The following is a 25,216-nucleotide window of genomic DNA, read 5'->3' as shown; positions in this document are numbered from 1 at the left end:
TTTTCCAAAACGCATTTTTCCTTTATGTAGCTTCACCAAAATGCTTTTCAGCAAAATATATCACAAAACATATTTTGATGGAAATACATAAGCACTATTAAAAGACAAGGTCATGGGATACCAAGATCCCACTACGAAGCGTGATACTTTTGTAAGTCATAGATATGAGATCCATTTCTAATAGTTATCATATATTTACTGCAGCATACAACTGAAGTGCAAATGGYTATTCTGCATAACTCAAGAAAATGAGATTAAAACATGGCTACTTTTTCACCTGTTATTTTTTCAGYTATCATCTGCGGAAACATGAATACAATGAAGTAGACAAATAATTCAACTGATTTTACTCTTACAATCCGCACCTTAGAGTAGCTCCCAACTCAAAGATGCCTAGTGGAATGCAAACGTTCTCCATTTCTCCCCACTGCCTTTCTGCCTTTTTTTTTCCTTCTTCTTCTTCTTTTTTTTTTTTTAAACAGTCTGTCTCTTGTCCGAAATTCATCGCAATTTCTGGAGAGGCAAACATCTTGCGCCACTTGGATGCTACACAACTCCTTCCTTTGCAGACAAAAATAATACCAAAGTCTTCCAGTCAAAACACAAACCAACCTTTGGTGTCACTGTGAATTATGTACTTTGAACTGCAGATGTTTGGAAGCACTTATATTTATATAAATAGAATTCATTCTTTTTCATACAAAATCATTTTTTTTGCACGAAAATAAATGAGTTTCCACATAATAATCACTAGAAAGATTTTTCCATTAAATTATAATTTTGAATTAAAGTTTTCTAACAACTTAAAGAAAAGTCTTTTCTTCAAAGTTCTGGCAAATGGTCAACAAATGTGTTTAAATGATTATTTATACAATGCCCAGCAGCTTAAAACTACTGGGATTTCATGAAAAGAGAAGTGCTTTTGTAGAGTTCAGGCCTCAGAAACATATGCATTTTAAAAATTTATATTCTATTAGTAAGAGAAACACTTAAATGTAAACACTTCTTTTGCAGCAATGCAGTGGTGTCTAGCTCCATCGGAAGCCATCAAAAGAGACACAGTAAAACACAAATGAAACATTCTTGTCCTCCCTGCCACTGTGAGTCATTTGGAACCTGCAGCATTAAAGGAGACGGATCCTACGCTGTACATGACTCAGCCTCCTCTTACCATTCCTCGCCTTACTATTTCTGAAGGCTTCAAAAAGCAGAAAACAAGATTTCATTTATTTTCGTTTAACAGTTAAAGGAACTAAAAGTGCACAAAAAAGAAAATTCAGCCGGCAGTTTAACTGTTTCCAGTCTATAATACGTGCAGCCACTCAGCAGTACTGGCCACCTGTGGGCATGCATATCTACTTTGCTTACAGTCCCACGCAACCCCATCCTCTACTTATTTTTACACCTTGATTGTTCTTTCAGTGATGGTGTTTCAGAGACCAAGACAAGTTTGATCCACTTCACAGAGAGCTCCATGCACACAGACTCTCCTCATCAACGCCATTAGTTGCGAAAAATGTGCTGCGAGAAGGAGGGAAAGGAAAATCTGATGTTCTTGAGCCTTGTGSAATTCACGGGCCGCTCACACGTGGTCCGTGCGCTGCCTGTGTCACTGGACTAGCAGTGCACTGCTGACTGCAGTGCTCCCCAGCTGCAGGAGTTGCTGCAACACCTTCACAATTCGCYGTTTCCCCAGCACAGACTCTCAGTTCTCTAGATGAGAACTTTTTCATTCCAGTCTTGAGTCAGTTGCCTGAACACTGGTGACTAGTGCCATGYGGCACTTCAAAAGATTCAAAAGCAGGATTCTTCCTAATGGGACCTTTAAAGCATTGGTTCATTGTCAAAAAATATTTAAGCATCCAACTTCYTTTTCTGAACCTAAGCAATGGAGAACCCTAAGGTCCACCAACTGTTAACACCAGAGAAAAGATTCTTTCAACGGAACATGTGAAATATGGCCTTAAAAACACTTCACCTCCCACTCCCTTGGAAATACAATGTTAGGGTATAATTCACCACCCTAAAGTTGAACTTGTTGGAAAATTATTAAGATTTCATTTTTGGTRGGATACCTTTTCTTGCTATTTTCTACTTTTTTATTCTCATAGTGATAATAAAATTGAAAATTACGTGTACTTTTGGTGTAACAAATCTGTACAAAGGCCTAGAAACTCAATCATACTCACTGGAAACCTTGAAGGAAGCTAATTCCTATGCAAATTCCACGTTTGGCAGGAGGGGAACATTTGTTTCGCTAATTATTTAAAATATTAAATAAGTRGCTTTGGAATATTCCTAAATAGTGCAGAAAAATAAAGTCCTAAGAATTAAACAAGGCCTCTTGTGCCTCTTCTGTCCTTCTCAGAATTTATGCATGTACTTCCCTTTGAACATGCTAGCAGTCTTACCAAAACAGAGCTACAGCAGAGAGAGAATGAAATCATCCACATATTTGAAAGCATGCACAATTTTTTAATTTCTCATGCAGTGTATAACCTCTGCATAGAGGGCAAACACTGTCTAAATTTATTTTCCTTCAAACTTCTGATGTTTTGTACTTTGTTATGAGATACGATACAATGTTTTCTCTTTATCCAGTATAATTAGTCACACTCAATGAGGCTGAACTCTGAGGTCTAAGGTTTGGCAGATACTTTTAACAGCTTTAGACTCAGTAAAAGATTCTCAGACCCTCAAAACCAAGGCAACCCGCAGATCCTGCTCAAAACAAAAGGGAATTCTATATGGAAAAACATCAAGTGAAACTAGAATAAGCGAACACTTAATGTATYGCATATAAACTTCTAATTGTTTATTGGAGTCCTTCTTTCTTATCTTTCTCTGCTGCATTTTTTCCCCAGCACCCCACCTCTGCTGTGTTCTTCATAGTTGTTTCTAATCAGAACATAAACCCCAAAACTTGGAGTCAAACATTTACTCATGAGACTGTACTAGGTCTGAAATTAAGCAAAAATACATTCAACCCGTTGYAGAGCACTTTTCTCCTAAATGCCTCTCATATATAAATAAGCAACTTCTGTTTTACATGGAAGTCACATTATTCATTCAGTTTTCTAATTTCATGTATCTAATTCTAATAAATAATGTATAAACTCAGCATGTAAGCTAATAAGCAGTACGCAAGGTAATAGGTTAGTATGCTTGCTCACACTTTAGTGTTTCTACAACTCTACAGTGGGAAATTAGCTCAAGACAGTACAAACCAGCATAGTACAGTGACCTTCATATAGTTCAAGCATCAGTGTATTATATTCAAAACAAAAAAATTACCAATACCCCAAAATAATTCAGCAAATGGAAAATACRAATTAAGAATTTCCCATAAGAAGAAATATCATCGAAGAGTCAAGATTCTCTTTTAAAATCAATGAAAAAGAAATGTAAATCTTTGTTAGCYAAACTCTAAATCACTGAATAAAGGCCTATAAGAACAGTAATACTTGGAATAGGATCAGTTTTACTTTCAGTGCATAGCAAAAATTCCAGCAAGAGGTTCAGGGGACAATTTCAGAGTAGAAACTTCTGCAGAGAAAATAATTCAGAGTAACTAACTCTAAAATCTTAACAACACTTTAAARTTATACAGAAACAAAGGGATTTGGGAATAAATTTGCCCCCAAAGTAGAGCATATATCAGTATAGTACTTGGAAAAGAGCCAGCACAGAAGTATTCTACTGACTATCTGTAGCTGGTTACACACTGGCTGAGTAGCAAGTACTACACATGCAGGAAAGTTCCCACTGCAGTCAGTATAGTATACTGTATAGCACACAAAAGCACTATTTTGACCTTCCTTTACTAAGTGTCTCAGCATCCAGGCCTTATTCTTGAAGTCACAGCAACCCCCACACGCTTGTCTACGCTCTATTTTGCCGAGCAGCTTTSGTTGTTCTGAACTCCAGTGTTAGTTTTTGCACGACGTGGTAGCACGAAGAGCTGTAATACTATGAAATGGTCATTACAGTCACAACACTTAGTAAATGCAGATAATCTAATATACCATTGCTTTTCTGTCTTCAGCTAGGTAATGAGAGACTCCACAGTGGCCAATCACCTCTTCATCACACAGCCTCAAGACACTGCTCCTGCAGATCTGTAAATCCTGCACATCCCCYTTCTATATGGAAGCATTATAAAAGAGAGGAACATAAGTTTTTAGCCATAAGCAAGCAATGAACTTTTTCTTGTTATAATTTTTCTTTTTACTAGTTATTTCACTTTTTTGTCCTATTTCTCCTTCGCTGTTAAAGGAGGAAATACTTGTTTTCCCTCTTCGATTTCTTCATTCTCTCCCTCCTTCAAATGCAGCGTCTTTCCTCCTTTCTTCTTCTCTCCCTGCACACCTTGCCCTGCAGAATGTACACAGCCTCCGACTCTCAGCTCTCCTCGTGGCCTGCAGGTGGTCCATTCCACCGCAGTCTCATTCTATGTCTAATTTTTTGCTTTATCTTGCTCCCGTAAATATTCTCTTTATTATGCTGATTCTCTGCAATAGCTCTCCTTTAATTACCATGAGCGTTTGGAGGTGTACTTGATAAACACTGACTAACCAGTTTTTGTAACACTTTACTGAAGTTAGCAAATAGGATTTTCTTGTTTTAAGGAATGAGAAATTAACATAGGAAGTTTAAGAAGCTCAGTCACTCCAAACCTTTGCTTTGCTCGCTTGAGCACCTGATTTTGAGCTATTGCTTCCTGTGGCCACGTGCTGTGCTAGCTCCTCAGCAGAGGAGCCAGCTCCATTACAACCAGATGGCCTGTGGCCAAGTGACAGCTTGTCAACCATCTGACAGAGCACACCAGGACAGATAGCTGATAATTGCTCTTGTTTAAATTCTTTCCCCCCGACACCCAGTTAAGAAATATACACTGATGATACTCAGAAAAAAAAAAAGAAAAAATGTATATATATGTATACACATATATAACAGAATGGATGCAATAGGTGGCTGGTACACCTACATTTATAGAAACAAGTAAAGGTGTATGAAAATTTAGAAGCCAATATTCAACCTCATCTTCAACCTGGTTCTAGCAATTAGAATCTGATTCTCAGGTATATGCAAGGCATTCAGCTACTGACAGAGGTATAGTTGTAGGAAGTGTTACTTTTTAAACAGAACACAACTGATCTTAGTTGACAACAGAAAAACAAAATTTGGTAAACAATCTATCCTTTTGATGAGCTGGTTTTCAAATAAGCATTAGAAGATTTTCTTAAAACCCACATGCAAACAGACTATTACCTAAACATTGACAGTTACTGCATCAAAGGACAAGAATAGTTTGATACAATTATATTATTTCAGAAAATAGATACAGRGATAACCACAGAGAAACCACAGCTTATAATTGCTTTGTTCCGTTTTGTAATCATAGCACAGGTACTCTTTGTAGTACACCCTATGTGTTTGCCTTAACAAACACTGTACTCTCAAYTGAGCCATCAGTTGCTTAAGTGACAGTTCCTGAATTTTCTGTTGTGTAATGCATCTTCCCAAAATAACCATAACATATAACAAAATCTACCTTAAACAAGAGAGGATATGACAAAATCAAACAGCTAACTAAGTACATGAAAACAGAAAGCTGTGCAGATAYGATAGGGTCAGGAAATACTTTGGAATAAATGATCTGAATTACTACCAGTTGCTCTTTTCTTCATGGAACCAACACGGTGTTTTAGGAAGCTGGGATACAGTACCGACTGCTCTAACAGCTCTCACCAAAAAAAATCACAACTGCCTGAAAACAATATTAATCTCAGTGTTTTAACAGCCTGAATATAAATGCTAAAATGGAGTAACGAACCATAAAACTTCAAATGTTACTGTGAAATCAGCTTGTCTCACCAAGATTCAAACCTAAAAACTTGTATTTCAAATATTTTTCCAAATTTGCTCAAATGCACTGAAAAGTAGAAAAGATATTTTTTAAAATATCAAAAAATGTATCACCTCCGCACAAGCTTACTAAAATGAATCACACAAAGAGCAATCCTCATGCAAAAATGTTTAAGTATATAAAAGCTCCGTAAAATTAAAATAAACATTTAGAAAATATTTGTTGCTCACCTTCAATAATACTGAGAAATGTCTCTATGTTTTTGGTACATAAAAAGATTTTTCAAATGTAATCAGTGGTTCAATCTGGCAATTTTAACTCTGTAATTAAGATTATTTTTTGTTTCCTTAAAGCGTGTTACAGGACCTGATGGGTTTAGGTACCAAACAGATGCAGACTTCTCAAGAGCACCYTATACCTTGAGTATGCAGTGTTGAATTAACAACCATCCAGAAGTTTTCAGATATCTGAGATGCAGAAGTGCTTAAGCCTAAGATCAGTTAGTTGCCTGAAGCACACCCTTTGACACGTGCAATTACCAACGACGCCTTCATTCAACGCAAAGCTTCCATCCCTTGTGTAGAGGGAAGGACAGCCTAAGCAGAGAAATTTTAAGAAAAACAGAAAGACAGAAGAATGTTATGACATCTCCTGAAAGCAGGGTGACGGGACTGCCTGCCAAAACAAACAGAACGGGTAAATGCATGACTACTGCTGGGAGACGTCTGGATACCACAGAAGACAACACACAAAAAGAGCATGTCATGAGACACGCAGCTGCTAGCTAGCCCTACAGTGGAAAGTAGATGGATAYGAGTGTTCTGTACAAGGAATTAACAAAGATTTTGGTGTTTCTTCTGTGAGGCTGCTACTGGATGCTTTTAGTTTGCCTGTGAGATTTTCAAGACTAGTTTTGCAGATAGAAATTCATTTAAAGTAAAGCCTTAAGACTGATTGTTAGCGAGACCTCAAGCAACAAGGCTGAAAAAATGCTTGCAGGCTGAGAAAGCAAGCTTCGCCTCCAAACCACTGCGGAAGGCGGTGGCAAAACTGCACAGAGGGGCAGGTTTTCACTCAAGTCTGAACATCGCCCAGCAAACTTCTCTCAGATAAGAGAKGTTTTGGTTCTGTTTTTTATAGAGACTTTGGTAATGCTTCCGCAGACAGCAGAGAGGTGTTAGAGCTGACTAAGACTCGCAGCATAACTGAAAGTTCACCAGGAACTGCAGCACAACTTCGACTGAATACTCACGTGCTTATAGCAGCTAGTTCAKAGAGGTAATGTTTTTAAAACCTCCCCCCCCTTCCCAAAAGGGTAGCATAATTCTCTAATTCTATGTTATCAATGACATATAAAAATATATAAAATCAGAAGTCTTACTGCTGATTATGCAGCACCACTACACTATACCAGTGAAATATTTTATAGCTAACCACTTGTTGGGAACATGTATTCTGTATTTCTGATGACAATTCCAGAATTGTAAAAATGATTGTAATTTTATGATTCAACACTGTTATACTTTTTTGTAAATCACGGAGCCAGAAGAATTATAATTTTTACACTTTTTACAGTCACAACTCTTGAGAGTCTTTAAATATTTCTATATATTTGAAATGGCTCAATTCAATATAAAAGTAAACGACAAACCAGAATATATTTTTTGTGTTGAGTCTGTGTATACCCATAACATATTCAATAATCAACACTTCAATAACACTATTGAAAAGAATGGCAATAAATATGAATATCAAGAAAGTTTTGAAACAACAGCACCTTACTGCATGTATGATTGTATGCAGTCTACATATAATAGGAAAGCCTATAGCCTTCATTTGTAAGTTAGTTACCAGTCTAATAAAGATTTAAACAAAAACTCATTCAGAAGTCTATTTCTCCTTGAAAAAAMCACAGCAATTTATGTCTTATGGACAGGTCCAAATCTTCACTAGAAAGAAGGTCTGCATTTAAAATAGTCTATTCCATAATTTTCAAAGCAAAAACATCGAACACAAAGAATCACAGAATAAATAATAATAATCACAGAATAAATAAAGATAACTAGAATACTTTTTCTGAGAATGCTGATAGCTTTTATTTCACTTTAGTGGTTTTTTTCCCCCCAAATCTGATTCTCCTTCAAGTTGCCTCCTACTTTTTTATCCYGAATTTCATTTAATAGACAGGCAGAGCTTTAAGGTAACTAATTTTAAAACATTATCTTGAATTAAATAGATTTATTTTTCCTTTCTATACTTACAAATAACAAAACCTGGCAATTTATCTAAAGTTCTCAAAGAATTTCATAGATTTTCAATTAAAAAATACAATTTGCATACTGCYTGTGCTGCCATATTGACAGTATTTAAACTTCAGGTAGTATGGAGACCTAGGGTGTGATTACACTAGTGCCTCCGTTTGCACCTGTGGTGCAACTTGCAGTGAATGCAGTTTCTTGGCTGTGCTTCCATTTTCTTCATGTGCTTTGGTTTGCAACATGGAGCGCTCTCTGAGAGAAGGAACAGGATTGCTTTTTGATTGAAACAAACTCCGAGCTGCAGTCTGGAAGCACGCCTGCTGCACTCCAATGCAAACGAGCATTCAATCCATAGACCAATCCAAAGTAAACAAAAACCCACCCCGACATGTATTAAAGTGGATGTCAGGTGCTGAGAATTAACTGTTTCATACTCCAGATCCCCTCCTATTAGTTCACAGTACTTGCTAATGCAGACAAAATCAACATTTCCAGTTATAAAGTTGCAGCTGTGAATGTTCAAGAAGCATTAGGTGGTAACAGCACAAAGGAAAATGAATACACAGGTCAGACACAGGAACCTTTCCAGACACCGTCCTAAATATAAATATGAAGCAAAACAATCTCTTTCCTATCACAGATATCACAAACCTATCACAGAGAATTTTTATGTAAATCCATATTGGTATCCAGAATAACRAAGTATTTTTGCAGAAAGATTTCTCAGAAAGTAGCCTAGAACTACCTTTTAAATTTGAAATATACAGATAGATATATTAATTCTTAAGAAAATCAGAGGCATTTTATTYAACACACATAAACAAAACACTATCACTCGATGCTTAATTTGAAACTGAAGTGCTTAAGCACCCTGCAAACCCTACTTTAAATACCTCTAAATAATTCTGGCACCTACAGAAGTTATTGCATGCACAGTGATTCAAYCTCCTCTTCGCAGTGAATACTGTTTGAATTCTGCTGCTTGTATTACWTTGGGAATTTCCTCTATGGGTTGTTGCTACTGAAAGAGGCCATCAATAAGCATACAAAACATTTTTTCTCTCTTTCATCCTAGAGTTGTGACATTAAATATTTAAATTAATTCTAGAAATTGGTTTGGAAGTTTAAGCTGTGTGAACCCAGAGCTTAGCACCATGATAGATGAGTCAAATAGCAATTAATCAAACAAGCTTGCACACAAATTTATTGTCATTTTCAAAGGGGTGAGCAGTTTCTAGATAGTAAAGAGAAGATGAATGTTCTACTAGAAATTCATTAGAGCTTACAGTTAAAGATATAGGGCTTGATCATGCCCTCAAATACGATGCAGACACGTATTTTCTGAGCTCTGCACAACACAGTTTGCACAAGAACAACAGGTGATTTAACAGTGCAAACAATAATGCATCTCAGGGCATCATTCAGCCAAAACCTTGTGACAGTAAAATACAGAAAATGTAGTATCAATTAAAAAACTTGCTTCAGAAGTTCAAAAAGACAGACCGTAATCCCTGTTTTCAAGGAAACATTGCATTCACATTTACATATTTACTCATATTTAACACTCATAGACTAAATACAGAAGTTAGGTATTAGAGCTCCTTCAGGCAATTTCCTTCAGATTTTCTACTCCCAACCTACCAGCTGATTTAAAAAATGAGTGCACCTCATGCAACCAAAGCCTGAAATCAAACTGAGGAATAAGCTGCATGGTAAACTCTGACTCCTGTGAAATCATCCACTACCAAGAAATACCTGTCTACAAAGAAATCACCACCTCTGCTGCATCAAGGCAATGGACCAAATGACATTACACATAGCCCAAATCTTCACAGCCTAAGCTCTCATCACTCTGCCTGAACATCTCMTCTCTCCTCGGCTTTCTTAATGTTTTTAGAAATTAGAGTTACAGGCTGCGATTAAACACAATCCTAGAGCACCATGAGGAAAGTTTAAATAGGTGTTTCGCTATCAGGGCACRTTCAACACAAATTAGAATACCCAAAGCAGGACACCAAGAGTTTTGGCCAATTTCCTCACTATTGGGCTCTAGTGGATGATAAATCTYGCCTAAGAAGAAAGAAAGAAAGAAAAAAAMCCCTTTACATATCTTCTGAACATAGTCAAATATTTCACTGGGCATTCCCCCAGAAAATATCCACATACTAGGGAGCACAAATATATCTGAGGTAAAGAGTTAGGGCATACCTAACRTTTTAGAAAGTAAAGGATTACTATCTTTTTTCTACTTAGGTATGAGTTTATTTTTAGAAGAATAATGCAGCCCAGTAGGAAAGAACCTTCCCTTTTGTGAGATACAAAAGGTTTCGTACCTCTTCAGTATTAATCCCCAAAGTTTTATGTGAGACTTTGGGACTCCAAGCCCTTCAGCCACAGAGGTCACTGGTCCCACCYGGCAAATCTGAAAATTCTGCAGCCGAGAATCACTTAGTCTATGCAGAGAAGCAGCAACAAAAATATGGATTTGATTGGTTTAGTGTAACATGGACTTCCTAAAACATGGATTGAGTCAAACTTTGCAAGGATTACCATACGACATATGACATTATGAAGCACTTGTCCACTGCAATAGGACCAAAGGGAAAACCAATACAGTTAATCATAACAATTGCTCATATGGCTTGGATTTTCGTGATCTTTTTTCAGGATGCCTTTTACTCAGCTTTACCTCCAAAGTAAAGTCTGTGAGGTTTATCCAAGGCAACCAGCACAGGTGATGATAAACCTAGCAATCGTTTTTTCCAACTCTTCCTTCTTTATCCCCTCTCCCCTCCATAACAGTGTAATTTTTAATGTTAACTCTTAAATTTTTAAAAAAACATTTCTATTTTGTATTTTCCCCATATCMCTATTTATTTCTCTCAGGGCTCAAACAAAATTTGAAGAGCTGCAACTTACAGACAGCTTTTAAAACTATGCTTTTCAGTTTTCTGTCTCATCTCCTCCTGCTTACCTTTTCTTGCTAGCAAGTAACTTGCCCAACTCATTTATCTGCTACCACTCAGAGAAAACGAGCGCAAGGGGAACTAACTTGGACCCTCAAATAACAATAAATATCTCCTTTACCTCCACTTCCCTCTTCAAACAAGTCTCAGACCAAAATCATCAATACCCCACAGCAGCTGTCAGATTCCAAAAGAATTGTGAATATAGTGTCCTACCTCTCTCCTCTTCTCCCGTCTTTCCCAAATATTAGAAGTAAGTGAAGAGGTAGTAGGCGAAGCATCCTAGCAGAGCAGCTTGGATACTGTCAAATGTGCTCTTGCCAAGTAAGAACTCAGTCTATATCCTTAGCCAGGAAGTATCAAAGGAACCAAAAGCACTGAGTTTAAAACTGATGTACTAATTCAAACGCTCATTAAAAATAATATTGCATAATATTCCGTAATTCCAGTAATATTCCACAGCTTAAACTTCCAAACTATGGTTAGGTTGAAAAGCAATTATCACCAAGATAAAGCAGTCATGCAGCATGGCAACCTTCATCTGAGTATTCCCCCTGAAATGGTCTCAGATCTGTAAGTAATTTTTTCATTTACACATGCTTTTGTTGTTTCTACAGTTAATACAGCCTCTAGGTTTATTACTTTAATAAGGCCTGTTCACTCAGGTGTGCTGAGAATGCCTTAATGCTCTGGGAATTACAGATAACAAGGTTCTACACCTCATTTGGTGTACAAGGAGGGAAAATGCTTGAGAAGAAGCTAAAAAAAAGCAAGAAGCTGGCTTGTTGTGACTACTGACATTTATCAGTTATTAGTCATTAGTCGAAACCGATAATGATGGGCAGTCAAGCATAGCGCTTCTCATTTTTGTTTTCAGCAACGCTAAACTGCTGTACGTTGCCAAATAGTGCCTCAAAATGGAGAAAGGTACTTAAACTTGCTTCAGATGAGCAACTGGGTGCATGCCAGTTTTTACATGAACAGTCATAAGCATGTTCCTGCACAGCAGGATGTGATCAAACTATTCAAAGCTGTAAAACCAGGTTTGCTTGCCAGTTATGTTACTGCTTCAAGATCGGGGTTTTAGAGACGACATATCCCTGGCCACAAAACCACTGCTTTTCTTTAGCAAAATATTCTATACCCTTAATATTTAAAATTCTGTATAGCAACAGACTGTTCCCAATTACAAAATATCTAAAGAACTAAAATTAGCACTGAAAACATATCAAACACTTGACCCTCTGAACTAGCCATACTGTTATTTAGTTTCTTTAAAATCACTTCCTTCAAGCTGTACCAATTAAAGGGTCTCTTTCCTTTTCTAATAGAGAAAAAAAGCTATTGCAATGACTTACTCAAGTCCCCAGCTTCAGCTGCCAACCCTTTAATCATATTAACATTCCTGTCCATAAGGTGTGATGTGCTTAATAGGTGGTTGCCAGTTTGAGGCATTGCACTGCATTGCCTCCTGCTGGAAACCATCTTCTGTAAAGCATTTTATGAAGATCATATAATGTGACTATGGCCATATTTAATCTCTAACAAATGTTTGTCACTAATTTGAATGCTCAAGCAAGCAAGACTTTTAAAGGCAGGCATAATGGTATTAAAATGCTTTGGACAAATAAGTTTTTTCCTTGAGTTAAGACAAAACTTAGTGTTATAGACAATAAACTGACTTTTTTATTCCTCATGACCGTCAACTTCTTACTCTATTTCCTTTTCAGAGGATCAGTCATAAAACAGACACAAGCTCCCCAGCATAACACAATATCTGTTCACTAACAAATATATCTTGGCAAATATAACCAAACAGTTGAGTTTGTTTTTTTAAGGGGGTTGGTACAGGAGAAGATGGATGTCAATGTTTAGCCATGCTTTAGTTGTTTGTTTTTTATTCACTTGAAAATACGTACTAAAAGTAGTATCAAATATTTGAGTTTATACCATTTTATTTGTTTTCACACATACAAAAAGTAGTTTGCATATTTGCTCAGCAATGTAGTGAATGATCTAAGATTACATACACATGTGCAGCTCAATATAGTGATAACAGTGCCTCTAGCTGCTCCTAATAAGACAYGATATTCACATTTGAAATATCAAAAAAGATGCAGGGGCACTTAGGTATTGTGACTCAAAAACTTATTCATATATTTCAAAGACAGGGACAGCACTTCTCATCTTCTCAAGAAAAAAAAAATACTAAAGAAAGTTCCAATAAATGAATCACAACTAGTTAACCATTTTAAAGTAGTTTTACAACAGCAGTTCAGTAAAACACAGCTTTACAGTATAACCAGCAGAGAAGTTTTTGTGAAGCTATGCTTGAAAGACTAGTTGAAGACAGCCTGTATTTATTTGGTCACAGGAGATGCACAGTTTATAGAATATCCATTCTCTAGGAAGGTTATATAGTCCTTAGCTGAAATCAAACCAATGAGTTAGAGCTGCAAAGATCTCTGTGTAACTGTTGCTTACAGAGAAAAATGAGAAATCCTAGAAGTTATACCCYCCAAAACTGGATGCTAGCTGTATGCACTGTGCTTGATTGCCAGGTTGTTGTGAAGGAAAACATTAAGCAGGATAGGAGATGCAGCTTCATTAAACACAGCCTGTGCAGATCCTTACGTATCAGATAGACGGTTCTCTCTCATATAGAATTGCTCATGTGCGTCACCAAAACAACGCTGTGTCTCCACAATAGCTAGCAGAAACAGAGCAATGTAGTTTTTAAAAAATGCACCAGGAAGCATTTAGCTTCCACTGCCCAGCGACCTCCGAGCTTTTCAAACGCCGTTTGCCAGAGGCCAGCCGCAGGCAGYGTGGTGCACTCCTGCTTTGTCTCAGCCTATTCTTACCAGACACCCTCATATTTGATGTCACCCCCCCTCCATGTAAAGAGAAAGATTTTAACTTGCAGATGTTATGAATACCTGAGGCGGCTTCAGATCTAACTTCTAATAATTCACATTTGTTATGCTAAGCATATACATCCCCTGAATTATATCCAGTCCCTTTGTGGTCTAACATAGGAATCCCTCTCCTATTGTTCTTGCTGTTAGCACTGTAATAACTACTGCTATTGCAATGTTAACAAAAGACTACTAATAATTCAAGTATGGTGTGAATTCCCAAGGAAACATCAAGTGAGAAATGCAGGTTGAAATGGTAGCTTCAGTTCCAAGGATGTATTTTACAGATTCAATATTCACAGCCCTGAAAGCATCACAGTTATGGAAACACAATGCAAGCTCAACAGAGTTCTATTAGTAACAATTAGTTTAAAACAATGGTATCATAATTTGCAAGCAGTATCAGAGTAGTACATCCTAATACCAAATGTTGATATAAGAAATCTTGGTTTGGTGGATTTTATTTATTTTTTTTTTTATTCATTTAGTTTTATCTGCACCACCTACTTGACATTATCCATGCATTTTGCTGACAGCCCTAAAACGTGGCTTTAAAGGCTGGCTGTGGTATTTGAACCATTACTATGTAAAATAATGATCTTTTATTAATTTCCATCTTAATTACCTGAAAAGGARATTTCTTCTATAAATATGTCTTAGATTACATTTTAAGTGGGCAGCTTAAAAGTCAACTCAATTAAAAAATACATTATGATGCCCTAAAATAATATTCAGAAGTTCACAAAAGTTTTATGGTCCAAGTATGTCTGAAAGCACACTTCGACACTGAAGCAAAAAAAATGACAAAATAGGAATATATCAAAAGATCCTACTCCTTTGCTGTTAGCTTTTCTCTTATGAGTGGCCCAATTTTCAAATGTCCTGCTCAAAGAAGAAATCCAATAATATTTCAAAATAAACAGCATAAACTTTTGGCAGGACTATTGGATGTTCACCAGTAAGTAGGTGCTTATCATTATTATAAAAAGCAAAAGAAAGTAGAGTGAAAAGATAAGGTTGCAACATTAACATGCTTTGCAGTGGATGAATGCATAAAGTATTTTAAGCACCAAAAGCAGGTAAGGCTTTCCACATTAAAGGAGGATAGAACATAAAAACAGTAATTATTGCAAAAAGTGAAAAATTCAGGGYGTGGAGAAGGGATTCTTTTACCAGGCAACTTCTTGATACAATGTAAATTCGAGCAACATTATCACGACCAGTCAACATCACAAACCCGACTTTACATTATCAGAAGTTATTTAGGTGTGGGCTAACCTGGATAATTTACACTGTGGGAAGATCYGAAGCAACAGCCAGATGAAACTTCTTGCCTGGGATGAATGCATAAGCAGTTTCATCCAGTAACATCTCTCAAGTCTCCCAGTCTGCTCTGCTTCTCCCTAGAGCTTATTCCCATTGAGCGAGAACTAGTTTTTAATCAGAAGGCAACATCAGGAAGAAAGAAAATTGTGGAGAGAAACCCAGAACAACTCTGCTGTGAGGTGGGAGAACCAAGGAGACTCTCTCCATGATGGAGAATGAAAAGAGCATTCTTCTGGGCAAATAGAATAGTGAAGGGAATCAGTGATCTGAGTGGAAAAAGGACATCAGCTTCTAGTCGCCTACGTAGCAGAAGCATGAGACATTGGTAATCAAGGACCACATGCTGATTTTCACCTCCTGAATGTAACGTAACTAAAGCAGAAACTGCTTGTTTTGCTGCATGCAGCATTATCTCCCTTTAAAGTATATTACTGCCACATAATTTTAACCCTTTACAACTCCCTGAGGTCCAGTCAGCTGTGGTCTGATGCTTTACAGCACTACAGCATCCTGCAAAACTGAGTCCTCAGCAGCTCTTTACATTGGTCAGTATACTGACAGTTATTTTGCTTTAAAAACGGAGACAGTTGGTGACTGGGTGAAAAAATTACAAAAATAAACTTGCTTCTGAAATATATTTACGCCATTTTAATGAGCACTCCTACTATGCAGAAACAATTGCTCATTAACCAGCCATTTGCCATAAGGGCAGTTTTTTAGGTTTGCAATAGGGAAAAGAAAATGACACAATTTTCTTCCCCAGAAATAAAGCAAGAAAAAGGTTGATATTGAGTGATTATATATTTGTAGAGACTTACTTGAGACAAAGCAGCATCCCGTTGTTCTATCACTGCATTCATTTCCTCAGCTACAATTTTCTTTTTACGTTCTTTGGTCCTGTGTATTCGATTCAGAATTATAGCTCCATTCTTCAGTATATCTATGCCGGTGTCTGCATTGTTTATTCTGTTCAGTAATTCCTGTAATGTCTACCAACAGCATTATATGTTAGTCAGACATGAAGTTTTAATATATTTTATTTAATATAGGGTTTTAATTAATAGGCACATGTGAATTGTAAATTGACTGAGTGAAGTTATTGAATTTTCATATTGCAGCAAAGATGTACATTATTAGTGTGTCAATTCTTCTTTTTCCCACATCTTAGTTCTTGAAACCCACTCAATTGAACTTAAGCCTCTAAGATATAAGACTGACATCAAGAAATCTCCTCAGAGAATGGCTTACCATGTCATTTTCTTCAGGGTTAATATTTTCTAGCCTAGAAAAAAGGGACACAGAAAGCCTGATCAGTAGCATTTCCTTAGTGCAGCAAAATGAGTTCGCTTTTTAAATCTTTAGAACCTCAAGTAATTTCATTCTACTAGTCTTTAGAGTCAACCATGACACTGAACATATTAAAGTGCCACCTGCTCGACTCCATCTTTCAATAATGCTCCATATCTTCAGCACTGACTTCAGACTGTTAAGTTATTAATGTTTACTGCTATATATGACTACAAGGATCAATTGTTCATATGTGCTTAGATGAAGAAAGTTCCCCAGCGATAGAAGTGACTGATGCTCTTATTTTATTTATTTCTGGACTTACAACTTTTACTTGATGTTGTGTTTTGTTTTTACTGCACCCCAAATGAAACAGGACAGGACTTTGAAAAGAAAAAAAAATTCTCAAAAAAATTCGGTCATTTGCCACCACACTCTACCAAAAGGAGGAAAAATAAGTAGTTGAAGTTTCCTCAAAACATTTTGCTTTTATGTTTTACATAAAATAGCATGTTAAGCCAATTTTCTGAAATGTCATTTTTTAACTCTGCCTGTGCTTCCCTGCTTTTTATTTAAAGAGAGCATGTATTTAACTGTTAAATATAAAGATGATATGAGGAATTTAGTCATACACAATCAAACAGAAGCTGTGCAAAAGTAGTGAGTGACAGCACAAACACCTAAGAAATGGGAAAGTATGCATTTTATTTTCCTGAAGTTATATGGGCAGCATATTATTTACAATATTTATGTGCATTTTAAAACGGAAGAGACCTCTTCAATATTTTTTAATATGCTTACTTAACCATATTAAAAAGTTACATTTCCACTCCACTGCTGACTAGTGGTGACGTTTATTGTAAGTAAGCCTATCACAGGTCAGCGTTTAATATTTTCGTCGTTAAATAACATCACACAACTTACTCAGTGCTGAGAGATGCTACTCTGAGGCCAAGATTTAAGCCAGCAAACATTGTACAGCACTTCACAGCACACTAATGTTTCAACTTAAAGTCTTAGTTACCAGTTACCCGTCCGCACAGCATAGTAAATCAGCCAATAAAGAAAACAATCCTTTTAATCAAGAAGAAATAGTAACAGAACGTACTATCAGTRTATGATAGATGGCATATTGACATAGAACTCGCAAGCAGCAAATACTTCTAACCCACCCAGTCAGCATTAGATCTGAACCAAGCAAAGTGAAAGCTAACCTTTGCTGCGTTTGACTCACACTCATCAAGCAACACAAACCTAAATAGGAGACACCCGAGTCCAGATTCTCACAGCTGAGTTGGCTCCTTGCAGAGTTCCTGCTTAGTCCTGCTCCGAGTTCCACTTAGTGCAGGACTTAATAGGGGTCTCCAGCTAGTCTGTACTCACTACGAAGCGTTTTTCAAAGAAAACTGGCAGGACTGCCCTGGCTTCACCAGAGGATTTCTCCCCAGCTAAAAGTGATTTTTTTTGATCAACAAAACCACTCAGCCAACCATCAGGCTGCATGGGGAGGATAAAGAGGGAGAAAATGGGGGAAGCAAAAAAGATCAGGAACTTGCACCATAAATACAGCCCTTCTGCTGTCATAAGACCTCTGTCTGCAGGCATATGTACACCCTCCTAAGAGCACAATACTTTTTTTAAACATGCATTTGCCTGGTTCTTCTCCCTGGGCAATGCACAGGCAGTAAGCGACCCTTAGCTCTCCAATGATTTGAAACAGCAGGAAGCAAGGATACCTTTTTCTTCTATTTTTACACACATTCCCCTGAAGTATCCCCTAGAGGTGACAGGATTGAAAGAGTTTTAGCTGGTACAGTTAACCAGTGACAACAGAACTGCTCCAGCACCTAATTTAAAGAAAGCTTTAGAGCATTTCGTAAAGGTTGGCAGGCTGCTTAATATCACCCTCTTGTAAAAATCTCTGATTGCAACAGGCCCAAAGCAGATGGGAGAATAACCTGTGCTCTAAAACTTGACACAGGTGGCAAAAGTAGCCAATAGACTTTACAAAGAGATGCTGTAAGTGCTCCACTTGATGTTCTCTGAGGTGACAGAGGTTGATCTTTTCAACAACCAACACCTGGAAGGAAACAACAGAAGGAAAAACTATTTTCTAGTTCTGAGATTCTAGAACAAGCTCCAAAACTAAAAATACATGGTTCATCCCATCACCTCTGCTCCTTCCAAAGGATTAGTAGAGTGGTGAGATGGCCTCTAGAGAAAAGAAAAAAAAAAATCTATTCAGCTACAGTATGAAACTATTTACAATAAAAAGTAACTTTTACTTCTGAGAAAAGTAATTTTTTCCTGGACCTCACTCTGCTTCGGGGAAGGCAGCAGGCAAAAATGATGGCTTGCTTAAGATGAAAAGTGAGTTAAACTTCAATGGTATTTAAAGTCACTCTATTCTTATGAATATTGCAGAGGTCAGCTGACCCCTAAACACCTCAAATTGACTCTTCTTGAGAAACCAACAGAAGTAGAAAGACTAGTAATACAATGAAGTGCTAGAGGAGCAAATGCTTCAAGGGAGGCTCAAGAGGACTATTGATATTACAGGAGTTTTGGTTACTGAACCAAATGCACAAGAGGTGATAGGGATTGGTTGATCTCTTGACTGTAATGAATTCGTCATGTTTGCAGCACAGTCCTGACTTGCTCCTCCCATTGCAACATGCCAGACATCCAGGCAGAAGTAGAAATGAATATCTCGTCACCTCAGCTGAAAGGTCAGCACAGTTAGTAAAGACCCTCGGTGTTCTGAAAAGCCTAACTCGTGGAGCTCTGTTCCAGCAGGAATCCTGCTCCCACTGTAAATCACAGCTATTTCTTCCTTGCTATGTGTACAGCTGCATGAACAAACACATCCTACAAGCTTAGGGCAAATGAGCCTGAAGAAAAGCCACTGAGCCTGACAGAAGCAAGCATCCATTCTTGATTCTGAAATCTTCAGAGATTTCAAAAATAACAAAAAGCTTTCTTCAAAGAAAACAAAAAGCCCCCCAAACCAACAACCACAATAAACAAAGCTTTGCTGTATTCTATCATTGCTCTTTTTAGAGGAAGTAAGACCACTTCTCACCTGAAAGCTCCTGTCACAAAGAAGACTGAAACACGATAGGGAAGAGCAGTGAACAGTGGTCAAGTTGTGAAAGTGGACACAGTCATTGTTGGCTGAGGTAATATTGAACACAAATCAGTAGAACAGAGCAAGACATCTCCAAAGTTTCTTATATTGTCTGACACAGCTTATGACTTTCCTATCAAACTTCTGGTTTCACTGAAAGAATAGTAAGGTGAGGCAGATATCTAATATCTGATATTGTGAACATTATGATTACTATGAAACAACTTGGATATAAAAACAACTTTCTCTCTCTTTTAGGAAATTACATATAGCTATTAATGCCCAATAACTCACTACCATTAAGAAATTGCTACATGGATGATTATTAAATTTTACAGCGGAAATAATCCAGCTTTTGGGCTTCGCGTCTTTTGTCATTCAAGATTTTTCTTCTACTGCTCTTATTACTGACACTAAAACTGCCCAAGGAAATAAAAGCACATAATATTTTTCAGAATTCTTAGGCAATACATCTTTGTGCCCCAAGGAGTGACATAAGCCCACTTGGTATCTGTCTGAGGAGTCCATTCATTTCCAGGATGTTCTCAGCGACACCTGGCAAGGCACCCTGGATGTGAAACTGGGACAACACCTGCCATTGCCACAGCCAGTTTCTGCAATGCAAAGTGGGAGATCCTGGAAGATACTGATTTTATAGTCTTCAGCAGCACAGCCAGCATGGCAAGGAAAATGCTTTTGAATGAAACCGATTTTGTCCCTAGCCCTGTGTTCTGGTGTTAGCTGCCATTACTACACAGAAGCAAATACTACACAGAAGTCTGACTTGCACCTTTCTAGAATACACAGGAAGAAATACTGGCTACAGGACGTTTGAGATAATGAGACATTGCTTTAGGAAAAGAAGAATATAAATCAGGTTGTCCCAACAGCAGTTGACTGTGGGGCTCATCACAACTTCTACCTGTGTTGGGTTAGTGTTCTCCACAGGGAAATTTCCTATGCCAATTCCGAGACTGTGAACATATCAGAGTATCAGACCTCATTACAAAACATCAGAAAAAGTGTGCAAGTGGGTGAAAGCAATAATAATTACCACTCTCTGACAGCAATAAGGTATGATGGCTTGGCTCCATCAGTGCTTTCATATCAACATCCCCTGAAGGATTTACCAACTCTCCTCTTGCAGCCAGTGCCTTTGTCACTACTCGCGTATCCAGTGCCTTCTACAATGACATTCTTTTGAGGAAGGAAGCATGCATGTTCTCCATGAAAAAGAGTTTCTTCTCTTTTCTCATCCTTCTGCTTAGAACAGAGTTGGCCTTTTTATACATGAGTGAAGCAGAGAAAGGCTTGAAAGGAAAACAAGTGATGGCTTACTAAGAGATTCATGTGTATCAAGACCACAGTAAGGCCACAGCTGCATCTGGATTCCACTGCACATTGCAGCAATGTGCCTATCATGCTTAATAGGCCAGTGATTTCTTCTAGAAACACAAAAATCATTAATTATTCTCATACACAGACATAATCAGTCTGCTGCAGAACATCAGGGCTTAAACCCCAAAGATATTGGGTTTTTGTCCACGCCTAATACAGATTGTCTCATTTGATGTTTGGGGCTGTACAAAGCTTTCTGGCTTTCTTTACTCTTCCAACATACAAATTAGAAGAGTGACAGAAAAAAATGGAAAGATTGGCGAGAAAAGGTCACAGTTATGATGCCCTTTATGGGAATTTAAAGCATGTTTGTCATTTCCTCAGACAATGCCAACCAAAGCAAAATTTCAGATGCATATATACATCTATAATGGGCTCTGCAGGGCATTACCTCTGACAAATTGTGCAGTAAACCTTATGGGACTGAGATCTCCTAAACTTGCTTTTGAGCCATACCTACAGGCTGTTGACAAACTCTAGCATCACGTAAATTCCACACAGTAATGGTGCACAAACTATCTGCCCACATTATTGGAATTTATTTGGAAAACATTCTCTGGACCAACTTAAATAAATACCCTTCAAGGAGACTGTTTTTCTGCCATAAAGAGGAAAKGGTGTTCTTACTAGAATCGATTATTTGAAAAGCAATTGCTTGGCATTTAGCTGAATAATAACTGCACATATTCAGGTTGCTACCATGAAAAATTTGTTGTGCTAATAAAATCTATGCAAGTTCAGCAGAATTAAAACTTGTGAAAATGTGAAACTTCAGTCAAGCCATTCTGAAAAGCAGAATCAGACATAAAAGATCACGTTTGGATATTGTCCTTAGTATCTCCCCTTTTTTCTTTTTTTTAACCCAAAGTGACACATGATCTAAAACTGATAAACTAATGTCAAGAGCACTAACTCCTCAAGGTTGTACTTCCTCTCCTCTTTGTTAATCAGTAATCTTTTTTTCATAATGATTGCCTCCCTCAATCTTTATTCTTGTCTGCCCTTTCTCCATTGTATTTTCCTTCTCTTCTGTATTTTTAATGCATTGTTATTATCCTAATTGTGCTTTGCAGTCTTTTGGGGGTTCTTCCATAACCTGGAATGTAATGTTTATGTATGACCTTATTCCTCCAAAGCAGCAGCCTGACAGAGCCTAATGAGAAGGAAAGAAGTGACAAAGAAGGACTGACGTGAAAGTGAGTTACAAAGGGTATAAAGAAGAAATAAGTGTTGAAAAAATTAAGGATGGGGAAGGTGGGAAGAAAAAACAGCTAAGCAACTGAGAAAAGACAAGATACAAAGCTAARAATGTAAGGCAAAAAAAGGAGAATGCAAACTTGAAATGGAGAACAAGTGGAATAGATTCAGCAAAGGAAGGGGAAAGCAGCAAGTACACAATTTAAGGGATTAGACTTTAGTAACCTAATTTCTGAATGTCTATCTCCCCTTCACCTCAACCTCTACCATCTTCAAGACTGTAGGCCAATTTTAGCCCACACAGAGTCAGAGGCAATATAGGGAGAATAAGAATTATGGTAGTAGAAGGATTTTAGGGAACAGACGCATATCCACAAGGTCCCATGAGAGTAAGTTCATGAACGTGAAGTTCTGTGAACTTACTAACATATTCTCTGAGCAGAGACACTAATTCATTTGTACTTGTTTATAGGAGGAAACTTCTCAGCCTCTCAACTTCGAGAGGCTGGCATAGATTGGTAGGAATGATCACAACCTGGATGGAGAAGGATTACATGTAGAAGAGAACTGCAGCTTCAAGGCTACCTATAAACCAAAATGAGAAAAGACACTGGTTTTAGTCTTCCTCTCCTAACTTTAACATTTCTTAACAGTTCAGTTTGACATGAGATTGCCTGTTTCTGTCTTCCTGTGATAACACAGTAATTCTGAACTTTCAGAGTATTAATTATAGCCTTCTTGCCTTACCAACTGCTCCTGCACTAAACATAAAAATGTATTTTTACTACATCACCCACATAATTAGCAGAAATTTTGCTGAAGGAAATGTCTGGTGGGCTCAAAGAGTTGATTGATTTCCTATATAGTGCAACTTCTGACTGACATCCTGGTACTCCATGTCAAAAGATCCCCATTTGAAATGTCACATTCCCCTGATTTATCCCTGAATAGATCAATACCAAAGCTTTTATTTATTTATTTATTTTGGTAATCAGTCATTCACCTTGCTCTCAGTCTCCAGAGAAAAATATAGTCTCACAGGCTTGCTAACAAACAAACAAACAAAAAAAAAAAACAAAGAAACCCCATAATACTAGCACTAGCTTCATATTTCCTCACAGAGAAGTTCATGCTGATTTACAACCCAAACGTTGTTGAGCAGTTTATGAAAGTCAAAGTCTGACACAACAATCTTTTTGCACAGAGCAGGAAATGCATACTTACTCTTTGAGAGACTGCTCTAAATGCCGCACTCGTAGAAATGCTTCATCTCTCTCTTCATTAGCTAATCTAAGCCTTGCCATGACAGCCTCATCACGTTCCCGTTGAGCAGAATAAACTTCTTCCACCAGAGCTGCAAAATAACCAGTGTGTTGACCAAATAACCATTTCGACAGAGGAAGACAGGTTCAAACTATTAGGTATACCTTATGTGTGCCTTTGCCAGCATCATCTAAAATCAACATTTTTCTCCTGACCTTGGATCCTGTGGATAAAGTTTGCACCGCTCTTTCACACATTATTAACTTGCCACTGACTTCTATAACTAATAACTTAAGGAATGAAAATAATACTAAAGGTTTTCAAATTCAAGCCTGTATAATGACGCAAGACAAGGTAGTGTTTTGCATTCTGCTTTGAATCCTTGCTTCATGGAAAAGTAATTTTTAAAGCTCAGAATCATATGAGACACTAGTAGGTTTCTTTTTCTACAGGACACAGAATTAAGAGTAAAGATCCATTATAACTACTTTTATCATCACATTACTTCCTATAAAGGTGGCACACTAACTCAATCTAATATTTTCATGGCATGTCTATCTCTAGTATCACAAGAGTGGCAAGGCTGGCATCTCTCCTTTGCTGTCAAGTCTTTATTGTGTAATATACTGCTATATTATCTGTTACAGCATACATGGACCTTGGAGCATTAGGTGCCAATAAACTAAGATTTACTGTCTATCTTTTGGAAACAAACTAACACCTTCAAGTCATTCCTCATCCTAAGCTTACGTTTTCTTCCTGCATCTCCCCTGTCAATACGCCTAACACCACCTCTGGAACATTGCCAGAATCCTTACCTCGACCCTGCCTCCACTAAAATCTTTATTCATACTTTCATTATTTTCCTCTCTAATACTGTAAATCTCTCCTYATAGTCATCATAAAGCCTACAGTCAAAACTTCTGGGACTTTCAGGATTCTGTAGTGAGTCTGCTGTCATTCCAAGACAGATGACTGTCTGACATCCTCTCTGGTTRTCACTGGCATCTCCAAAAACATTAAGCCAAGAATTAGGTCTCCAAGGTCCAGAATTCTCCGCACTCCCTTTTTAGGGAGTGGCTAGTGTGGCTAGACTAGTCCGCTAGCCACAGAATCTCCTAATACCAGGCTCTAGTTTCTACCAAATTTTGGCTATTTTTACCACTCTTCTAAAGAATCTTTTACATCAAGCTATTACTGCTGGGCTTATTTCTTCAAAATTTTATGCCCTTCCCTAAACTAAGATGAAACGATTAAGTTACAACCTCAAAAAAATGCTTCCTGTACACTTCAGCCTAGAGCCTGTACTACTCCTGTTCCTTTTGCAACCTGACAACAGCTTTGTTGCCCTTATGGATTCGTTTTCTCTACTCTTATCTTTGTACATTGTTGTACAAAAACTTCATAGAAGTTGCTCTGTGTAATACAGTATGAAGAACTTCATGGTTCTTCACGGGAATGGAACAATATAAAAGYAGCAGCACATTTTGGTAGTAACTATCTGCCTGGATAAATTTTATCAGTGCTGAAGGGGGAAAAAAGGAAATACAAAATGTAGCAAGTTTCAGTACAGTGCACAAGCAGCTCTAATAAGCAGGGATGTAAGA

General features: G+C 37.5%; 1 protein-coding gene across 1 annotated transcript in view; it reads right to left on the bottom strand.

Moving 5' to 3' along the window:
* MIPOL1 (mirror-image polydactyly 1) overlaps positions 1-25,216 on the bottom strand; it is a 189,430-nt gene that overhangs the window by 101,810 nt on the left and 62,404 nt on the right. The window contains exons 7-9 of the mRNA XM_085301717.1: positions 23,571-23,700; positions 16,586-16,619; positions 16,156-16,326 (exon numbers count right to left, since the gene is read on the bottom strand). Coding sequence (XP_085157843.1) covers positions 16,156-16,326; positions 16,586-16,619; positions 23,571-23,700 — 335 coding nt within the window. The remainder of the gene's footprint in view (positions 1-16,155; positions 16,327-16,585; positions 16,620-23,570; positions 23,701-25,216) is intronic.

The sequence above is a fragment of the Rhea americana genome, unplaced genomic scaffold (genome assembly GCF_003343005.1).
Source record: "Rhea americana isolate MKP2758 unplaced genomic scaffold, rheAme1 scaffold_18, whole genome shotgun sequence".
Taxonomy (NCBI): Eukaryota; Metazoa; Chordata; class Aves; order Rheiformes; family Rheidae; genus Rhea; species Rhea americana.
This window is presented reverse-complemented; position numbering and strand designations above follow the sequence as displayed.